This window comes from Nerophis lumbriciformis, linkage group LG07, assembly GCF_033978685.3.
Source record: "Nerophis lumbriciformis linkage group LG07, RoL_Nlum_v2.1, whole genome shotgun sequence".
Lineage (NCBI taxonomy): Eukaryota > Metazoa > Chordata > Actinopteri > Syngnathiformes > Syngnathidae > Nerophis > Nerophis lumbriciformis.
The window spans coordinates 39640347-39657500 of NC_084554.2; the positions used below are offsets into that span (position 1 = coordinate 39640347).

At 40.5% G+C, this 17154-nt stretch overlaps 2 protein-coding genes across 5 annotated transcripts in view; one reads left to right on the forward strand and one right to left on the reverse strand.

Moving 5' to 3' along the window:
* Positions 1-17154, reverse strand: part of tfr1b (transferrin receptor 1b) — a 90709-nt gene that overhangs the window by 53383 nt on the left and 20172 nt on the right. The window contains exons 3-4 of one of the 2 annotated variants that reach the window (XM_061965124.1): positions 16790-16902; positions 1722-1825 (exon numbers count right to left, since the gene is read on the reverse strand). In XM_061965124.1, coding sequence (XP_061821108.1) covers positions 1722-1825; positions 16790-16870 — 185 coding nt within the window. In that variant the 5' untranslated portion in view covers positions 16871-16902. The remainder of the gene's footprint in view (positions 1-1721; positions 1826-16789; positions 16903-17154) is intronic. The other variant, XM_061965125.1, reaches the window with a different exon arrangement.
* sh3kbp1 (SH3-domain kinase binding protein 1) overlaps positions 1-17154 on the forward strand; it is a 73910-nt gene that overhangs the window by 25691 nt on the left and 31065 nt on the right. For all 3 annotated transcript variants that reach the window (XM_061965132.1, XM_072913517.1, XM_072913518.1), the window contains exons 3-7: positions 8972-9086; positions 10740-10846; positions 11112-11247; positions 11350-11432; positions 16827-16916. In XM_061965132.1, the coding sequence (XP_061821116.1) occupies positions 8972-9086; positions 10740-10846; positions 11112-11247; positions 11350-11432; positions 16827-16916 (531 nt within the window). The remainder of the gene's footprint in view (positions 1-8971; positions 9087-10739; positions 10847-11111; positions 11248-11349; positions 11433-16826; positions 16917-17154) is intronic.

Genomic DNA, 17154 nt, shown 5'->3' on the forward strand with positions numbered 1-17154 from the left:
CCACACATTCTTGCCATCTCTGTCGTAGCATAGCTTTCGTCGGTAAAGTGTGCGGAACAAACGTCCAATTTCTTGCCACTTTCGCATCTTTGGGCCACTGGTGCAACTTGAATCCGTCCCTGCTCGTGTTGTTACACCCTCCGACAACACACCGACGAGGCATGATGTCTCCAAGGTACGGAAAACAGCCAAAAAAACGGAAAATAACAGAGCTGATTTGACTCGGTGTTTGAGAAAATGGCGGATTGCTTCCCGATGTGACGCCACGTTGTGACGTCATCGCTCCGAGAGTGAATATTAGAAAGGCGTTTAATTCGCCAAAATTCACCCATTTAGAGATCGGAAATCGGTTAAAAAAACATATGGTCTTTTTTCTGCAACATCAAGGTATATATTGACGCTTACATAGGTCTGGTGATAATGTTCCCCTTTAAAAAAGAAAAAAAAAAGGACTTGGTGGTGATAAAAAAAAAAATCTCTCAATGTAATCGTAGTATCGCCTAGATACGGCACTTATACTTGATATTGTTACAATCAATATCTGTGTAGACGCACTATTTTGTTTACATTCAGGAGCGCTAGCTTGCGGTTGGCGGTTAGTTATTTTATTCTCCTAATGTCAAGCCGAGGACTATGGTGTGTTTGTTTTCACGAGATGCAAGTAAAGCTGGACTGGTCATGGCGTGAAGGTAAATACATATTTATTTATAACACTCAAAGGAACAAAAAGCGCGCTCAAGGCGGATGTACAAACTAGACTAACGAAACAAAAAGACTTGCACGTGGGCAAAAAAACTGTGAATAATTAAACAAAAAACACTAACTGTGGCATTAATAGAAAAAAAACTTACTTGGACATGGCATGAAGTGCGCAGAGGTAAAAGTGTGACAGGGGTATGAATCCGGGATGTCACCAGAACGACAAACTGAAAACAATGAACTTAAATACTATAGACATGATTAACGAAAACAGGTGCGTGACTCAAAACGTGAAACAGGTGCGTGACGTGACAGATGAAAACTAATGGGTTGCTATGGTGAAAAACAAGAGTGCACAATGAGTCCAAACGTGGAACAGGTGAAACTAATGGGTAATCATGGAAACAAGACAAGGGATTGAAAAGCCAGAAACTAAAGAGTCCAATAACTTAACAAAACAAAACATGACTAAAACAAAACATGATTACACAGACATGACACCTAAGGTGTGTAGTGAAACATGTTTAGCTATTTCTCTTTATTAAGGGATGATACTTGTAAGAAAGGTCGTTTATTTGTCGCCATGGAGGCGAGGATTAGTGATTTAGAAGTAGCTAAAACACTACGGAGAGGCGTGAGCCGCTACGCTAGCTATGTTGAAAAGCACCGCGCTTCAGTGTTTAGAGCTCCACCTTTATCGTAGGTATTACGCCAAAATATGTCCATTCTCCCACTTTTTGCTCCCAAGTGCTGTGTTGACTAACATGCTTGTATGCTAGCATTGTTACTGCGGTGCACATGTTGAGGGAAAAAAAAAAAAAGTACTGGTATTTTTTTTTTAAAAGCACCATAGTACTGTTTTTAATTCATTAGTACTGCGGTATTTTATCGGTACCGCTTGGTACTGATTATTAGCGTTATACCGTACAACCATGAAAGACAGCGTGACCGTTTTGCTTGTTGGTGCCGCAGACCATGTGACTGATCTGAACTACATTAGCACGGCGGCAAATGAGACTCACATGGCTGCCTCGTCGCGCGGCCGTGGTCGACTTCCTGTTGTCACGACTCTGCGTGGAGGACACAAACGACTGCATTGAGCTGCATTCACGTCAGTGTTGTACACCTGGTTTAGGTGCAGAGAAAACAAGTCAGAGGTGAAGGGAAATTGCGGTTAAAAGGGACTTGGTCTTTGCACACACACACACGCGCACACACACACACACACACACACACACACACACACACACACACACACACACACACACACACACACACACACACACACACACACACACACACACACACACACACACACACACACACACACACACACACACAACAGCATGCAGATGTTTCCTGTTCAGTTATGACGAATTGTGTTGTCTTCCTTATTTCTTCTGCCTTTCCTTTGTCACTAATGTCTCCATTTCCCCACTGTAGTTAGTCTCTACACTTAAAGCTCATCGTTTCTTCTTAAAAACCCTCCTAATAGTTACCAGATGTATTATATATATATATATGTATATAAATATAAATTCCATCAGACATCATAAATCCATCGCACGTGTCCCTGACTACTCGTAAAAGCAAAGGAAGCTGGAATCTAACAAACGGCCGCTGCGGGTCTTTGCGTGGGCTCACATGTGGACTCCGAGCATTTTTTTTCCCCAACGCTCATTGTGGTGTTCAAGAGGTTTTCTGAATGGACGTGTGTGTGTGCGTATGTGTGTGTGTGTGAAGGCATGCAGAGTCAATGAATGCCGCACTTCCTGCTTGGCAAACACTGCACTCACTTCTTTGGCAGACCAAAAAATAATTAGCATTGAGACATTAAAAAAAAATTTAAAAAAATTGATACATATTGAATTTCTGCTGTAATTAGTGTAGTCATAGTTTTAAAATGTTATCTTTTTAAATGTTTTATTCATGGGAGATAAAGTTTCACTTTCCAGGAAATAGAATAACAAAAAAGGAAGATTATTGTCGTTACATTTGGCTGTCTATGATGAATTAGTTTTATTTTCTCTCGTTATTATTTTATTATAATTATTATATTATATTATTATTACATCTTTCTGATGGTAATGCTGTTTTTGGTGACTTTTAAATGTCCTGACTTTGACAAAAAGGACAAATGTTGCTGTTTTATTCATTTAAAAGGGACCTAGTATGCAAAACCAACCTTTCTTACCTATTGGTACCTGCTGTTGTGTATTCAGGCTCTGCATAAGTCCCATCCCCATATAACATATTACCCCCAAAAATATGGCTTTACCGCAGGTTGCACTGTATTCTTACATGTTTAGCAGACTTCCCTTTTCAATATGGTTTTAAATTATATGCAGACCTAAAGCACTGCGATCGCAGATTAGGTGTAGAAACTAATAATAAAAACAAATGACGATAGTGTAGTGATTTTGGTATCAAATCCGTCCATCTATCCATCTCAGGGTTGCGGTGGTGGCTGGAGCCTATTTAATTACATTACACATATATTTAATATCTGTATACAGTAGGAAGGGGATTCATATGGCCCCGTTCGGCACGGTTTACCTGACACATAAAACGTGACGGCAGTAAGGTGTTGAAAATGTGTTTTGTGGCAATTCCAACTTTGACCACAGTGTCGGTTGCTATGTGGAGAGGCACTTTCCATCATTTTCAGCAAACTGCATTGCAAAATGATTAACCCCCTACCTTCCTCTCACACGAGATCTAGCAAGGAAGGTCATATGAATCCCTTCCCTACTGTATGTACACCAATTTCAGATACATACACACACATATATATACCGTATATATATATATATATATATATATATATATATATATATATATATATATATATATATATATATATATGTGTGTGTGTGTGTGTGTGTGTGTGTGTGTGTGTGTGTGTATATATATATATATATATATATATATATATATATATATACATATATATATATATAGTATATATATTGTGTGTATGTATGTATATACAGTCGCGATCAAAAGTTTACATACACTTGTAAAGAACATAATGTCATGGCTGTCTTGAGTTTCCAATCATTTCTACAACTCTTATTTTTTTGTGATATAGTGATTGGAGCACATACTTGTTGGTCACAAAAAACATTCATGAAGTTTGGTTCTTTTATGAATTTATTATTGGTCTACTGAAAATGTGACCAAATCCGATGGGTCAAAAGTATACATACAGCAATGTTAATATTTGGTTACATGTCCCTTGGCAAGTTTCACTGCAATAAGGCGCTTTTGGTAGCCATCCACAAGCTTCTGGTTGAATTTTTGACCACTCCTCTTGACACAATTGGTGCAGTTTAGCTAAATTTGTTGGTTTTCTGACATGGACTTGTTTCTTCAGCATTGTCCACACGTTTAAGTCAGGACTTTGGGAAGGTCATTCTAAAACCTTAATTCTAGCCTGATTTAGCCATTCCTTTACCACTTTTGACGTGTGTTTGGGGTCATTGTCCTGTTGGAACACCCAACTGTGCCCAAGACCCAACCTCTGGGCTGATGATTTGAGGTTGTCCTGAAGAATTTGGAGGTAAACCTCCTTTTTCATTGTCCCATTTAAAGCACCAGTTCCATTGGCAGCAAAACAGGCCCAGAGCATAATACTACCACCACCATGCTTGACGGTAGGGATGGTGTTCCTGGGATTAAAGACCTCACCTTTTCTCCTCCAAACATATTGCTGGGTATTGTGGCCAAACAGCTCCATTTTTATTTCATGCCTACCGTCAAGCTTGGTGGTGGTAGTATTATGCACATGCATCCTCCGCTGTTGCCATTCCTAATACAAAGTAGCGTATAGTTTGGATTTAATCTCTCAGTAGAGTCGCTATGGAAGTGCTAAAAACTACAACAAAGATGGCGGGCAGAAGACGCAGTCAAAGTGGAGGCACGTAAATAAATCCGCCCACAAAACGGCGCATCCTGAAGAGACTCGAAGATGGTCTGTAAAACATAATCTATGCAAAAATGTTGACCAAAGAACCATCATTACGTGTTATGTAGACCACAAGGAAGTGTTTTAAATGTAGAAAAAAAATCATAATATGACCTTTTTTTAACGAGTCCCTTCTTACATTTTCCGCAATTTCTCTTATTTTGCTGTGTGTGTATGATGGAGGTGTACAATTTTTCTTTGACTGATATACCAAGCGGGGTTGTTGTCTAGGAAACATCTCGTTTAGCTTGGTGTTTGTCTCTCATTAGGGCTCCCATGCTGCTACACGAGGCCATATGCGAGTGTGTGTGTGTGTGTGTGTGTGAGGCTGGGATGCTGTGAGTCAGGCCACCCTATGTCTGCTTCACTGGGCTGTCTGCGCCACAGGCCAAGGCTTATGAAACAATGTCGCCGTGAACATGGTGGGGGGACATGTGACCCGTCATGTCCACTTTCTCCAGTTGCCCCCATTCCCTCCTTCTTCTGCATGCATTTACGTCCATATTTTGTAGTCCTGTCTCCTTCTTTGTTCATCTCGATGCATCTGGTGACGCTTGCTGGCATTGGGTTGCATGCAGGCCAGTGCCTATGAAAGCTGCCTTTCCTGCCAACCACCGCTAGAGGGCGACATCATAACAGCAAATAAGGCTGCAGTGTCCCTAATTGAACTTGTTCACCCTTAATAAATGACTGCTGTCTCACTTCTAATCCAGGGATGTCCAAACTTTTTGACTTGGGGGCTGCATTGAGCTAAAAAAAATTGGTCGAGGACCGAAAGCCATGTGCATGTAAAGTAACTATATATATATATATATATATGTATATATATATATATATATATATATATATATATATGTATATGTATATATATATATATATATATATATATATATATATATATATATATATATATATATATATATATATAGCTTACACATAAAGTCATATGTCCTGTTGGAACACCCAACTGTGCCCAAGACCCAACCTCCAAGCTGATGATTTTAGGTTGTCCTAAAGAATTTGGAGGTAAAACAGCTACATTTTTGTTTCACCTGACCACATAACTTTCCTCCAGAAGGTTGTATCTTTGTCTATGTCAGATGAAACAAAAATTGAGCTGTTTGGCCACAATACCCAGCAATATGTTTGGAGAACAGGTGAGGCCTTTAATCCCAGGAACACCATTCCTACCGTCAATCATGGTGGTGGTAGTATTATGCTGTGGGGCTGTTTTGCTGCCAATGGAACTGGTGCTTTACAAAGAGTAAATGGGACAATGAAAAAGGAGGATTACCTCCAAATTCTTCAGGATAGTCTAAAATCATCAGCCCGGAAGTTGGGTCTTGGGCGCAGTTGGGTGTTCTAACAGGACAATGACCCCAAACACACGTCAAAAGTGGTAAAGGAATGGCTAAATCAGGCTAGAATTAAGGTTTTAGAATGGCCTTCCTAAAGTCCTGACATAAACGTCTGGACAATGCTGAAGAAACAAGTCCATGTCAGAAAACCAACAAATTTAGCTGAACTGCACCAATTTTGTCAAGAGGAGTGATCAAAAATTCAACCAGAAGCTTGTGGATGGCTACCAAAAGCGCCTTATTGCAGTGAAACTTGCCAAGGGACAAATATTAACATTGCTGTATGTATACTTTTGACCCAGTAGATTTGCTCACATTTTCAGTAGACCCATAATAAATTCATAAAAGAACCAAACTTCATGAATGTTTTTTGTGACCAACAAGTATGTGCTCCAATCACTCTATCACAAAAAAATAAGAGTTGTAGAAATGATTGGAAACTCAAGACAGCCATGACATTATGTTCTTTACAAGTGTATGTCAACTTTTGACCACGACTGTACATCTAATTGTAGTATTTGTACATTGCAGGACTGTAGTGTTGTCCCGATACCAATATTTTGGTACCGGCACCAAAATTTATTTCGATACGTTTCCAAATAAAAGGGACCATAAAAACGACATTATTGGCTTTATTTTAACAAAAACATTCTTATAATACCTGTCGAAATCATTGGAAACTCAAGACAGCCATGACATTATGTTCTTTACAAGTGTATGTAAACTTTTGACCACTACTGTATATACTGTATGTGTACATATTATAATGATGTAATTAACATATAAATAACAATTTATTTGGATATGCAGAGTATGTGAAAGTTCGACTCCTTCCGTGTTTAGTTCTGTGACGACCTCCTTAATGTTTTGTAATCAATCAGAAATATCAAGCAGCTTAAATGCGCCGAACATTGGAGTGTTTTGCACATCACCCATCATGCACTGTAATGGATTTATGTTTGTGTAATTCTACATTATCTATAGTGCTGGAATGTGTTGTATAATGTCCACAAAGTTCAATGTGTTATGTGTTATCTTCCCATCATGCAAATCATTGCAAAATGATTTAAGTGGGTGTAATCTAGATTTTTTTTTTTGGTGAATGGACCTTTTTGTAATAGCCACAAAGTTCAGTGAGCAGGTTGTGTTATGTGTGACCATGTGTGTTGACTTTTTGTGTTAGTTGGATGTTTTAGTTGTTTTTTTTGCACCATGACTAGGGAAGGTTGTTTGTGTTAGGTCATATTAGGGTTGTGCGGTATACCAGTATTAGTATAGTACCGCGATTCTAATGAATCATATTCGGTACTATACCGCTTCTGAAAAGTACCGGTTTGCGCCACCGTCGTCATCACGTCGCGCATTGCTGGTTTAGGAGCAGACGAGCATGTTCGGCAACGCACAGTCACAGAGTACTTACAAACAGACACAGTGTGTAGACAGAAAAGGGAGAACGGTCGCGTTTTGGCTTAAAAACTAACAATAAAGGTGAAGTTATAACACTGAAACACCCACCGGAAGAGATGCTTTAAGACATGGCTGGCTTGCTAGCGGCTAAAGTCCAGCCCCCATCTGCCATCTGCCGTGTTTTAGCTACTTCTAAATCACTAATCCTCGCCTCCATGGCAACAAATAAAGTACATTTCTTACAAGTATCAACCCTGCAGGACGAGGAATAGCTAAACATGCTTTACTACACACCGTAGCTCACCGGCGTCAAAATGTAAACAAACGCCATTGGTGGATCTACACCTAACATCCACTGTAATGATACCAAGTACAGTAGCGTATCTTGTCTACTATGATTAAGTCGATATTTTTTGGCATCACAACATATTCTTTTGTTTATTTTTGATTTATATTTTGTTTATAAACTCAGGAAATATGTCCCTGGACACATGAGGACTTTGAATATGACCAATGTATGACCCTGTAACGACTTGGTATCTGATTGATACCCAAATTTGTGGTATCATCCAAAACTAATGTAAAGTATCAAACAACAGAAGAATAAGTGATTATTACATTTTAACAGAAGTGCAGATAGAACATGTTAAAAGAGAAAGTAAGCAGATATTTAAAGTAAATGAACAAGTAAATTCTGACAAAATAATAGAATGATAAATGACACAATATGTTACTGCATATGTCAGCAGCTAAAATAGGAGCCTTTGTTTGTTTACTTACTAATAAAAGACAAGTTGTCTTGTATGTTCACTATTTTATTCAAACGTGCAATAAGAAACATATGTTTAATGTACCCTAAGATATTTTGTTAAAATAAAGCCAATAATGCCATTTTTTTTGGTCCCCTTTATTTAGAAAAGTACGGAAAAGTATTGAAATAATTGTGGTACTGGTACCAAAATATTGGTGTCGGGACAACACTAGGTCATATACGTAAATGCTGCACATTATCACAATACGTGTGTAAGTCAAGGTCATTGAGATTAATTACTTGTCATGTCCACTAACTGCTGACAGAATGGTAGCATTAAAGACATCCATCCATCCATCCATCTTCTTCCGCTTATCCGAGGTCGGGTCGCGGGGGCAGCAGCCTAAGTAGGGAAGCCCAGACTTCCCTCTCCCTAGCCACTTTGTCCAGCTCCTCCCGGGGGATCCCGAGGCGTTCCCAGGCCAGCCGGGAGACATAGTCTTCCCAACGTGTCCTGGGTCTTCCCCGTGGCCTTCTACCGGTCGGACGTGCCCTAAACACCTCCCTAGGGAGGCGTTCGGGTGGCATCCTGACCAGATGCCCGAACCACCTCATCTGGCTCCTCTCGATGCGGAGGAGCAGCGTTAAAGACAGTCTTTTAAAATGAATGCATTAAGTCTGGGGCCGAGATTCCTTATTTTTACCTCATGACATTTCACGGGTCAAATTTAAGTTTAAGTTTGGACACCCCTGTTCTAACCACCCGTGCTGCATTGTGTGCTCCTGCAGGAGATAAAGAAGGAGGCCAAGAGGGACGGAGGACAGGCGAGCACGGTCAAATCGGACCTCTCCAACGGCCGGGCAAGTCCTGTGTCCGAGCCCAGCACGAGATCGGGCAAGAAAGGTCCGTCCTCGGGGTCTTCAGCCACCCGCAAACTTCATCATACAAACCCCGTTTCCATATGAGTTGGGAAATTGTGTTAGATGTAAATATAAACGGAATACAATGATTTGCAAATCCTTTTCAACCCATATTCAATTGTATGCACTACAAAGACAAGATATTTGATGTTCAAACTCATAAACTTTTTTTTTTTTTGCAAATAATAATTAACTTAGAATTTCATGGCTGCAACACGTGCCAAAGTAGTTGGGAAAGGGCATGTTCACCACTGTGTTACATGGCCTTTCCTTTTAACAACACTCAGTAAACGTTTGGGAACTGAGGAGACACATTTTTTAAGCTTCTCAGGTGGAATTCTTTCCCATTCTTGCTTGATGTACAGTTTAAGTTGTTCAACAGTGCGGGGTCTCCGTTGTGGTATTTTAGGCTTCATAATGCACCACACATTTTCAATGGGAGACTGGTCTGGACTACAGGCAGGCCAGTCTAGTACCCGCACTCTTTTACTATGAAGCCACGTTGATGTAACATGTGGCTTGGCATTGTCTTGCTGAAATAAGCAGGGGCGTCCATGGTAACGTTGTTTGGATGACAACATATGTTGCTCCAAAACCTGTATGTACCTTTGAGCATTAATGGCGCCTTCACAGATGTGTAAGTTACCCATGTCTTGGGCACTAATACACCCCCATACCATCACAGATGCTGGCTTTTCAACTTTGCGCCTATAACAATCCGGATGGTTCTTTTCCTCTTTGGTCCGGAGGACACAACGTCCACAGTTTCCAAAAACAATTTGAAATGTGGACTCGTCAGACCACAGAACGCTTTTCCACTTTGTATCAGTCCATCTTAGATGAGCTCAGGCCCAGCGAAGCCGACAGCGTTTCTGGGTTTTGTTGATAAACGGTTTTTGCCTTGCATAGGAGAGTTTTAACTTGCACTTACAGATGTAGCGACCAACTGTAGTTACTGACAGTGGGTTTCTGAAGTGTTCCTGAGCCCATGTGGTGATATCCTTTACACAGTGATGTCACTTTTTGATGCAGTACAGCCTGAGGGATCGAAGGTCACAGGCTTAGCTGCTTACGTGCAGTGATTTCTCCAGATTCTCTGAACCCTTTGATGATATTACGGATCATAGATTTTGAAATCCCTAAATTCCTTGCAATAGCTGGTTGAGAAAGGTTTTTCTTAAACTGTTCAACAATTTGCTCACGCATTTGTTGACAAAGTGTTGACCCTCGCCCCATCCTTGTTTGTGAATGACTGAGCATTTCATGGAATCTACTTTTATACCCAATCATGGCACCCACCTGTTCCCAATTTGCCTGTTCACCTGTGGGATGTTCCAAATAAGTGTTTGATGATTATCCTCAACTTTATCAGTATTTATTGCCACCTTTCCCAACTTCTTTGTCACGTGTTGCTGGCATCAAATTCTAAAGTTAATGATTAAAAAAAAAAAAGTTTATCAGTTTGAACATCAAATATGTTGTCTTTGTAGCATATTCAACTGAATATGAGTTGAAAATGATTTGCAAATCATTGTATTCCGTTTATATTTACATCTAACATAATTTCCCAACTCATATGGAAACGGGGTTTGTACATGCTGCACGTACTAAGCTTTGAAATGATTGTTGACTCCAGGGGAGCAGATCCGTAAGCGGCGGTGCAAAGCGGCGTTCAGCTACGTGCCTCAGCATGAAGACGAGCTGGAACTGAAAATAGGGGACGTCATTGACATCGTAGCGGAGGTACGACCCATTACTTAAGACCCATTTGCTATATTGTGATGGTAGAACACCATTCAGCTGTTTCTAATGTTTTGCTTATCTTATGGCTCATTTGAAGGGATTTGAAAATTGTCGGGCACTATCGTATGTTTCCTTTCATACAATACTCCCTAAATCTCAACTTATGCTCAGGGTCAATCTGCATTCTTGTCCTCTTGGCCGCCATTACAAAGTTTCAATGTTAGCTGATGAAAAGTAACCAGTTTTGTCTTCATTTTGCGCACAGGTGGAGGAGGGCTGGTGGGAGGGAGTCCTCGGCGGCAAGAGCGGAATGTTCCCCTCCAACTTCACCAAAGAGATCCTGCTGGACTTGGACGGGCACTCCGGGGACACCTCGCAGGAGGACCTTCGCAGCCGCACCAGTGAGTCTCAGCCAATCAAACGTCCCCAGCTGACGCCAACGTGTGATACATATGAGGAATATTGTTTTGGGGTTTAATAGTTGAATGTGATTGTGCATGTAGGTAAAAACAGTCCTGGCAGTGAAAGCGATGGAGGGGACAGTCTGAAGTCGGAAACTGGCTCAGTGGAAATCCAGCCCAAAAAGGTAGTCAATGAACATATCAGTCATGGTCCATACAGGCTGTTAATCGCATGCTGGAGCAACAAGGGGGCGCCATAATCCCTAACTGTTGGGACATTTTAGCCAAATAGAGGCAAGTACACAATAATGCAATCTTCTCTAATAATCTTTGAATATCATGTTAAACATCCATCCATCCATCCAACTTCTTCCGCTTATCCGAGGTCGGGTCGCGGGGGCAGCAGCCTAAGCAGGGAAGCCCAGACTTCCCTCTCCCCAGCCACTTCGTCCAGCTCTTCCTGTGGGATCCCGAGGCGTTCCCAGGCCAGCCGGGAGACATAGTCTTCCCAACGTGTCCTGGGTCTTCCCCGCGGCCTCCTACCGGTCGGACGTGCCCTAAACACCTCCCTAGGGAGGCGCTCGGGTGGCATCCTGACCAGATGCCCGAACCACCTCATCTGGCTCCTCTCGATGTGGAGGAGCCAGCTGTATGTTAAACAATACATCAAATAAAACTATCGAAAGTGGAACCTCTATGTACAAACCTAATTGGTTCTTGAACGTGCTGGTAAATCAAAACAATTGTAGAGTGAAGACAACTACCCCCTAAGAAACAATGTAACTATGAATAATTGGTTCCAGCCTTGACAAAAATACATATTTTAGTGAAGGGTTGTGCACTATGAACGCAACGTAAAAGCTCTATAAAGCAGTGTTTTTCAACCATTTTTGAGCCAAGGCACATCTTTTGCGTTGAAAAAATGCGGAGGCACACCACCAGCAGAAATCATTAAAAAACGAAACTCAGTTGACAGTAAAAAGTTGTTGTCGCAATTGTTGGATATGACTTTAATTCATAACCAACCATGCATCACTATAGCTCTTGTCTCAAAGTAGGTGTACTGTCATCACCTGTCACATCACACCCTGACTTATTTGGACTTTTTTGCTGTTTTCCTGTGTGTAGTGTTTTACTTCTTGTCATGCGCTCCTATTTTGGTGTCTTTTTCTCTTATTTTTGATATTTTCCTGTAGCAGTTTCATGTCTTCCTTTGAGCGATATTTCTCGCATCTACTTTGTTTTAGCAATCAAGAATATTTGAGTTGTTTTTATCCTTCTTTGTGGGTGCATTGTTGATTGTCGTGTCATGTACATTGTCTTTGCTCCACAGTCAGTCTTTGCTGTTTTCCAACATCCTGTTTTTGTTTACTTTGTAGCCAGTTCAGTTTTAGTTTTGTTCTGCATAGCCTTCCCTAAGCTTCAATGCCTTTTCTTAGGGGCGCTCACCTTTTTTTAATTTTTGGTTTAAGCATTAGATACCTTTTTACCTGCACACTGCCTCCCGCTATTTCCCACATCTACAAAGCAATTAGCTACCGGCTGCCACCTACTGATATGGAAGAGTGTTACTCTGCCGAGCTCTTGACAGCACCGACACTCAACAACAACACATCATTTGCAGACTATAATTACTGGTTTGCAAAAAATATTTTTAACCCATATAGGTGAAATTAGATAATCTCCCACGGCACACCAGACTGTATCTCACGGCACACTTGAAAAAACACTGCTATAAAGCACTGTATAATAACAAAACATAACAAGGGGGTGATGGATACACCTTCTCTTTATAAACAAGCCAAAACATGCTGAACTGTGCTGTATCCGCTGCTCGGCCAACGCGCGCACAAACACAGAAGTCACATTGGTGCCCTCACAAACGATCAGAAATCACAAAAATCCTTAAGTTTAACAACCTTTTTTGCGGCAATAATAAATATTTAAAAAAATAAAATCTACCCGCATTAACATCGGCAGAGGAGCTGAAGAGAAAGCAGCAGTGAAGGAAGGGGGCGGTGTGGCCGTGTGTGTGTGTGTGTGTACCTTAAAACAGTGGTCCCCAACGTTTTTGTAACTGCGGACCGGTCAACGCTTGAAAATTTGTCCCACGGACCGGGGGACAAATAAAAATATACAATCATGCGTGCTTACGGACTGTATCCCTGCAGACTGTATTGATCTATATTGATATATAATGTAGGAACCAGAAATATTAATAACAGAAAGAAACTGTTACGTCTTCGGGGACGCATTGCTGCGCTGGTAGCGTTCCTTCCAATACAGAAGACAAGCAGAAGTAGCGTGGAGGTAAGATGAAGTATTTAATAAATTATACGCAGGACAAAAATACAAAACTGAGGACGCGAGCAAGCGTGGAGCCAAACAAAACCAAAAACGAGGAAAACCAGACTGTACAAAAATCACTAGAGCGAGGAGAAAAACCAGGAGAACGTAACTGTTGCCAATTGCAAACATTGACCCAGCAACTACTGCTGGGTGACAGGAAACTATAAAGGGGAGTTATTAACCAAAACACCTGGTGGGAACACTAATTGCAAAACTAAGACAGGTGAGGAGAATCAGTGCCCATGGAAACCAACAGTAAACAGGGAAAGAGGGTGCACCCAGGAAACAGACTAACACAGAAACATTACCAAAACATACATCATGCCATGACCCGGGTAACGGATCATGACATAAACAACCCTTTTGTGCGAATGAGTGTGAATGAGTGTAAATGGAGGAGGGAGGTTTTTTGGGTGGGTGCACTAATTGTAAGTGTATCTTGTGTTTTTTATGTTGATTTAATAAAAAAAAAAAAAATTATTTTTTGTGCGATCCACGGACCGGTACGTGGCCGCGGCCCGTTGGTTGGGGACCACTGCTTTAAAAGACCCGCTGCTGAACGAGAAGTAGTGTCTTTACTTCCGCTGTGAAATAAGTCTGCTCCGGCAGAAAAATACGGTCTCATCACAATTAACACTTGCTGTGATACGAAGTCTGCTTTGTTCCTTCTATATTGGGAGCGCCATTAATGTACCCCTCGCATATACTGTAGTCTTTTTGTTATTAACTCTACAGCAATTTCCTCCTTTTTTCCACGCTGGCTTGTTGACTTTTGGGGACCTATTTTGAGTTAGCAAAATAAAATAAAAACTTGTCAAAAGGTGAAAAAACACAGAAAAAACGTGAAGCCCTGAGTAGTGACTAGTAGTGTACTGCAATGCGCAGCAAGTGACGTGGAGGGCTACGCCTCCCCAAAAATGCTGCGCCCTGCTTTTTGCCTACAGGCAGGAAACAAAATGCACGAATAAGGTGCTCAAACACAGAGACATAGTTCGCCCATTTGGCTCTATCTAAAAGTTTGCACATAGAAGGGTTCATAATCGAGGTTCTACTGTATACTAATATAATCTCATCGGATGACAGTAATTTATGGCGCCCCCTATGGATTATGCTCAAAATGTTTTGGGTATTAAGGATATCCATATGTCATTAATCAGTGACTTCTGTGGGCAATTAGTGAGCTTGCCCCTTTAGTCATGTTTTACAACCGATCTTACCTCGTTTGTACACACATGCTCGTCAATCCCCTAAAAAGGTGGATACCAAATCTCGCAGCAAATTGGCGAAACACCCCAAAGTTACAATGTGTGAGAGTCAATTTGACTCATGGGGTTTGATTACAGCACCACCAGGTGGTGTATTTGTCAGAACAATAACAGCACAGGCAACACAGTAGAGGTGCATGTTTGGACACATTGTTACCCTTTTGAATGCAGGAGCAGGAATAGAAGATAAAACTAACAAATTCATGAGAGATGGGTACCTTTCATGTTTGAATCGATACAGTACCAATTCCCGGTACCTGGGAATTTTGGGTACTCTTGTGAATGTAGAAATATTTTGATACACGTCAATTTAAAAAAAACAACTTTTTTTTCATAAGACACTGAGCTGCGCTGTCCAGTTGTTATCTTGTTTTCTTGCAATTTTGGGTCTCATTTGCCATAACTTTACTGTACTGCATTGCAATATAAAGTAGACTTTGCATGCAGTTGCAATTCTAAGACTTTAGATGGCAGTAGTGTATAAAACCAGTCAGTGTTTCTTAACCATAAAGCAAGAGGGCCGCCCAAAAATATTTGTTTCTGAGCTGTGGTCTGAATGGGCTGCTGCGGTACTCAGTTGTATTACACTTTTCCACCACTTGTGGCAGTAATGACAATATAAAAAAACCCCAGAAGAAAGCTGGAGCTGAAGTCATAGAGAAGTTTAAGTGCAAAACATATGACTCAAGTGGTGAAGCTGTATTTTTATTTGCATTGACGGTTTGGTATAGAAACATTAATCATTAATTTAGTTAATTGATTTTAGCATCTTGCTTTGTAATAGTTTTAAATGGGTGTAATTTAGATTTGTTTTATGGTGAATGGACATTTTTTTGTAATATCCACAAAGTTCAGTGAGCAGGTTGTGTCATATTTCACCATGACTTTTTGTGTTAGTTTTATTTTTAAATGTTTTTTTTTTTTGCACTATGACTAGGGAAGGTTGTCTGCTTTAGGTCATATAAGTTAATTCTGCACATTATTAAAATATAAGAGTGAGTCAAGTTCATTGAGTTGAATTACTTGTCATGCCCACTAACTGCTGACAAAATGGTAGCATTAAAGACAGTCTTTTGAAAATGTTTCAGTTATTAATGAGTCCCTTTTCATGCAGTATTTGTTTTTCTATTCAGCCTGACCTAAGCTAAGATTTATGTGTTGGATACATAATAACATTTATGATTAACACATGTTTTCATAACATTTGACAAGGTTGTAAACTGCAAGTAGGTTAGATACAGTTATTGAACACTATTAAAATCAAGAGTAAGATTACTAATTTAGTGTTAATATTTGAGTGGGCCATGGGCCCCTCTATAGTGGAAAAGTTGGGCCCAGAAGTCAAAAAGGACACCTGGTATAGACTGTGGTGTGTTGCCTCAGCCAATAAATTTAATGTGCCATTTTTGTCTCTTGTTGAGCCCTACAAAGTGTTTATAAAGTAAGTATTGTACTTATTACACACGTCGTAGTTTTGATTACCAAATTTGGAGGTGTTGAAATCGCCATTTAAAATCACTGATGCTAATAATCTTTAGCATGTGCATGTCAAATCTAATGTCAATTAGCATCGAGCTAGTGGTTTTTGAAAAAGTGGATCGTTAGTGTAGTTCTTCCTTTGTTGGCATGGAAAATTGTAACATTACCTAAAGGCAGTCTGACTGAGTCCGCTCTGAGTGCATGACTGCTTGTTTCCCGGTGGAGTGCTTGAGCCGGACGTGACATCACGTGCAACAAAGGTATCGAAATATGGCACTGTTTGATTTTACGTGAATCGGTACCAAGTAGTACCGACAGACTATAAAAGTACCAAATTTGGTAGCCATCCCTAAAATTCATACAAATAGTACAATACTATTACAAAAAGACGTTGATGATAAAAATACCTGCCTTTGTATGGACAAATTAGGTACTGTTGTGTGGCTTACTTTATAACTCACCCCCCCTCGTGGTCTTCTCGCACAGGTCCGAGGTTTCGGGTTCGGGGACATCTTCAAAGACCAGCCCATCAAGCTTCGCCCTCGCTCCGTGGACGCCGACTCTGAGGGAGACAAGGTAAAAGGACACACCCACAAAACGGCGCCAAAAAGTAATGTTATTTTTATGACACAAATGCAAAGATTTGCATACCAAAACTGATCTCAACTTGCATGGACAGTATAGTGCAGGGCTCGCCAACATGTCGACCGTGATCGACCAGTCGATCCTTGGAACCCTACCAGTCAGTCGCGAAAATATTAGAAACATATATATATATATATATATATATATATATATATATATATATATATAT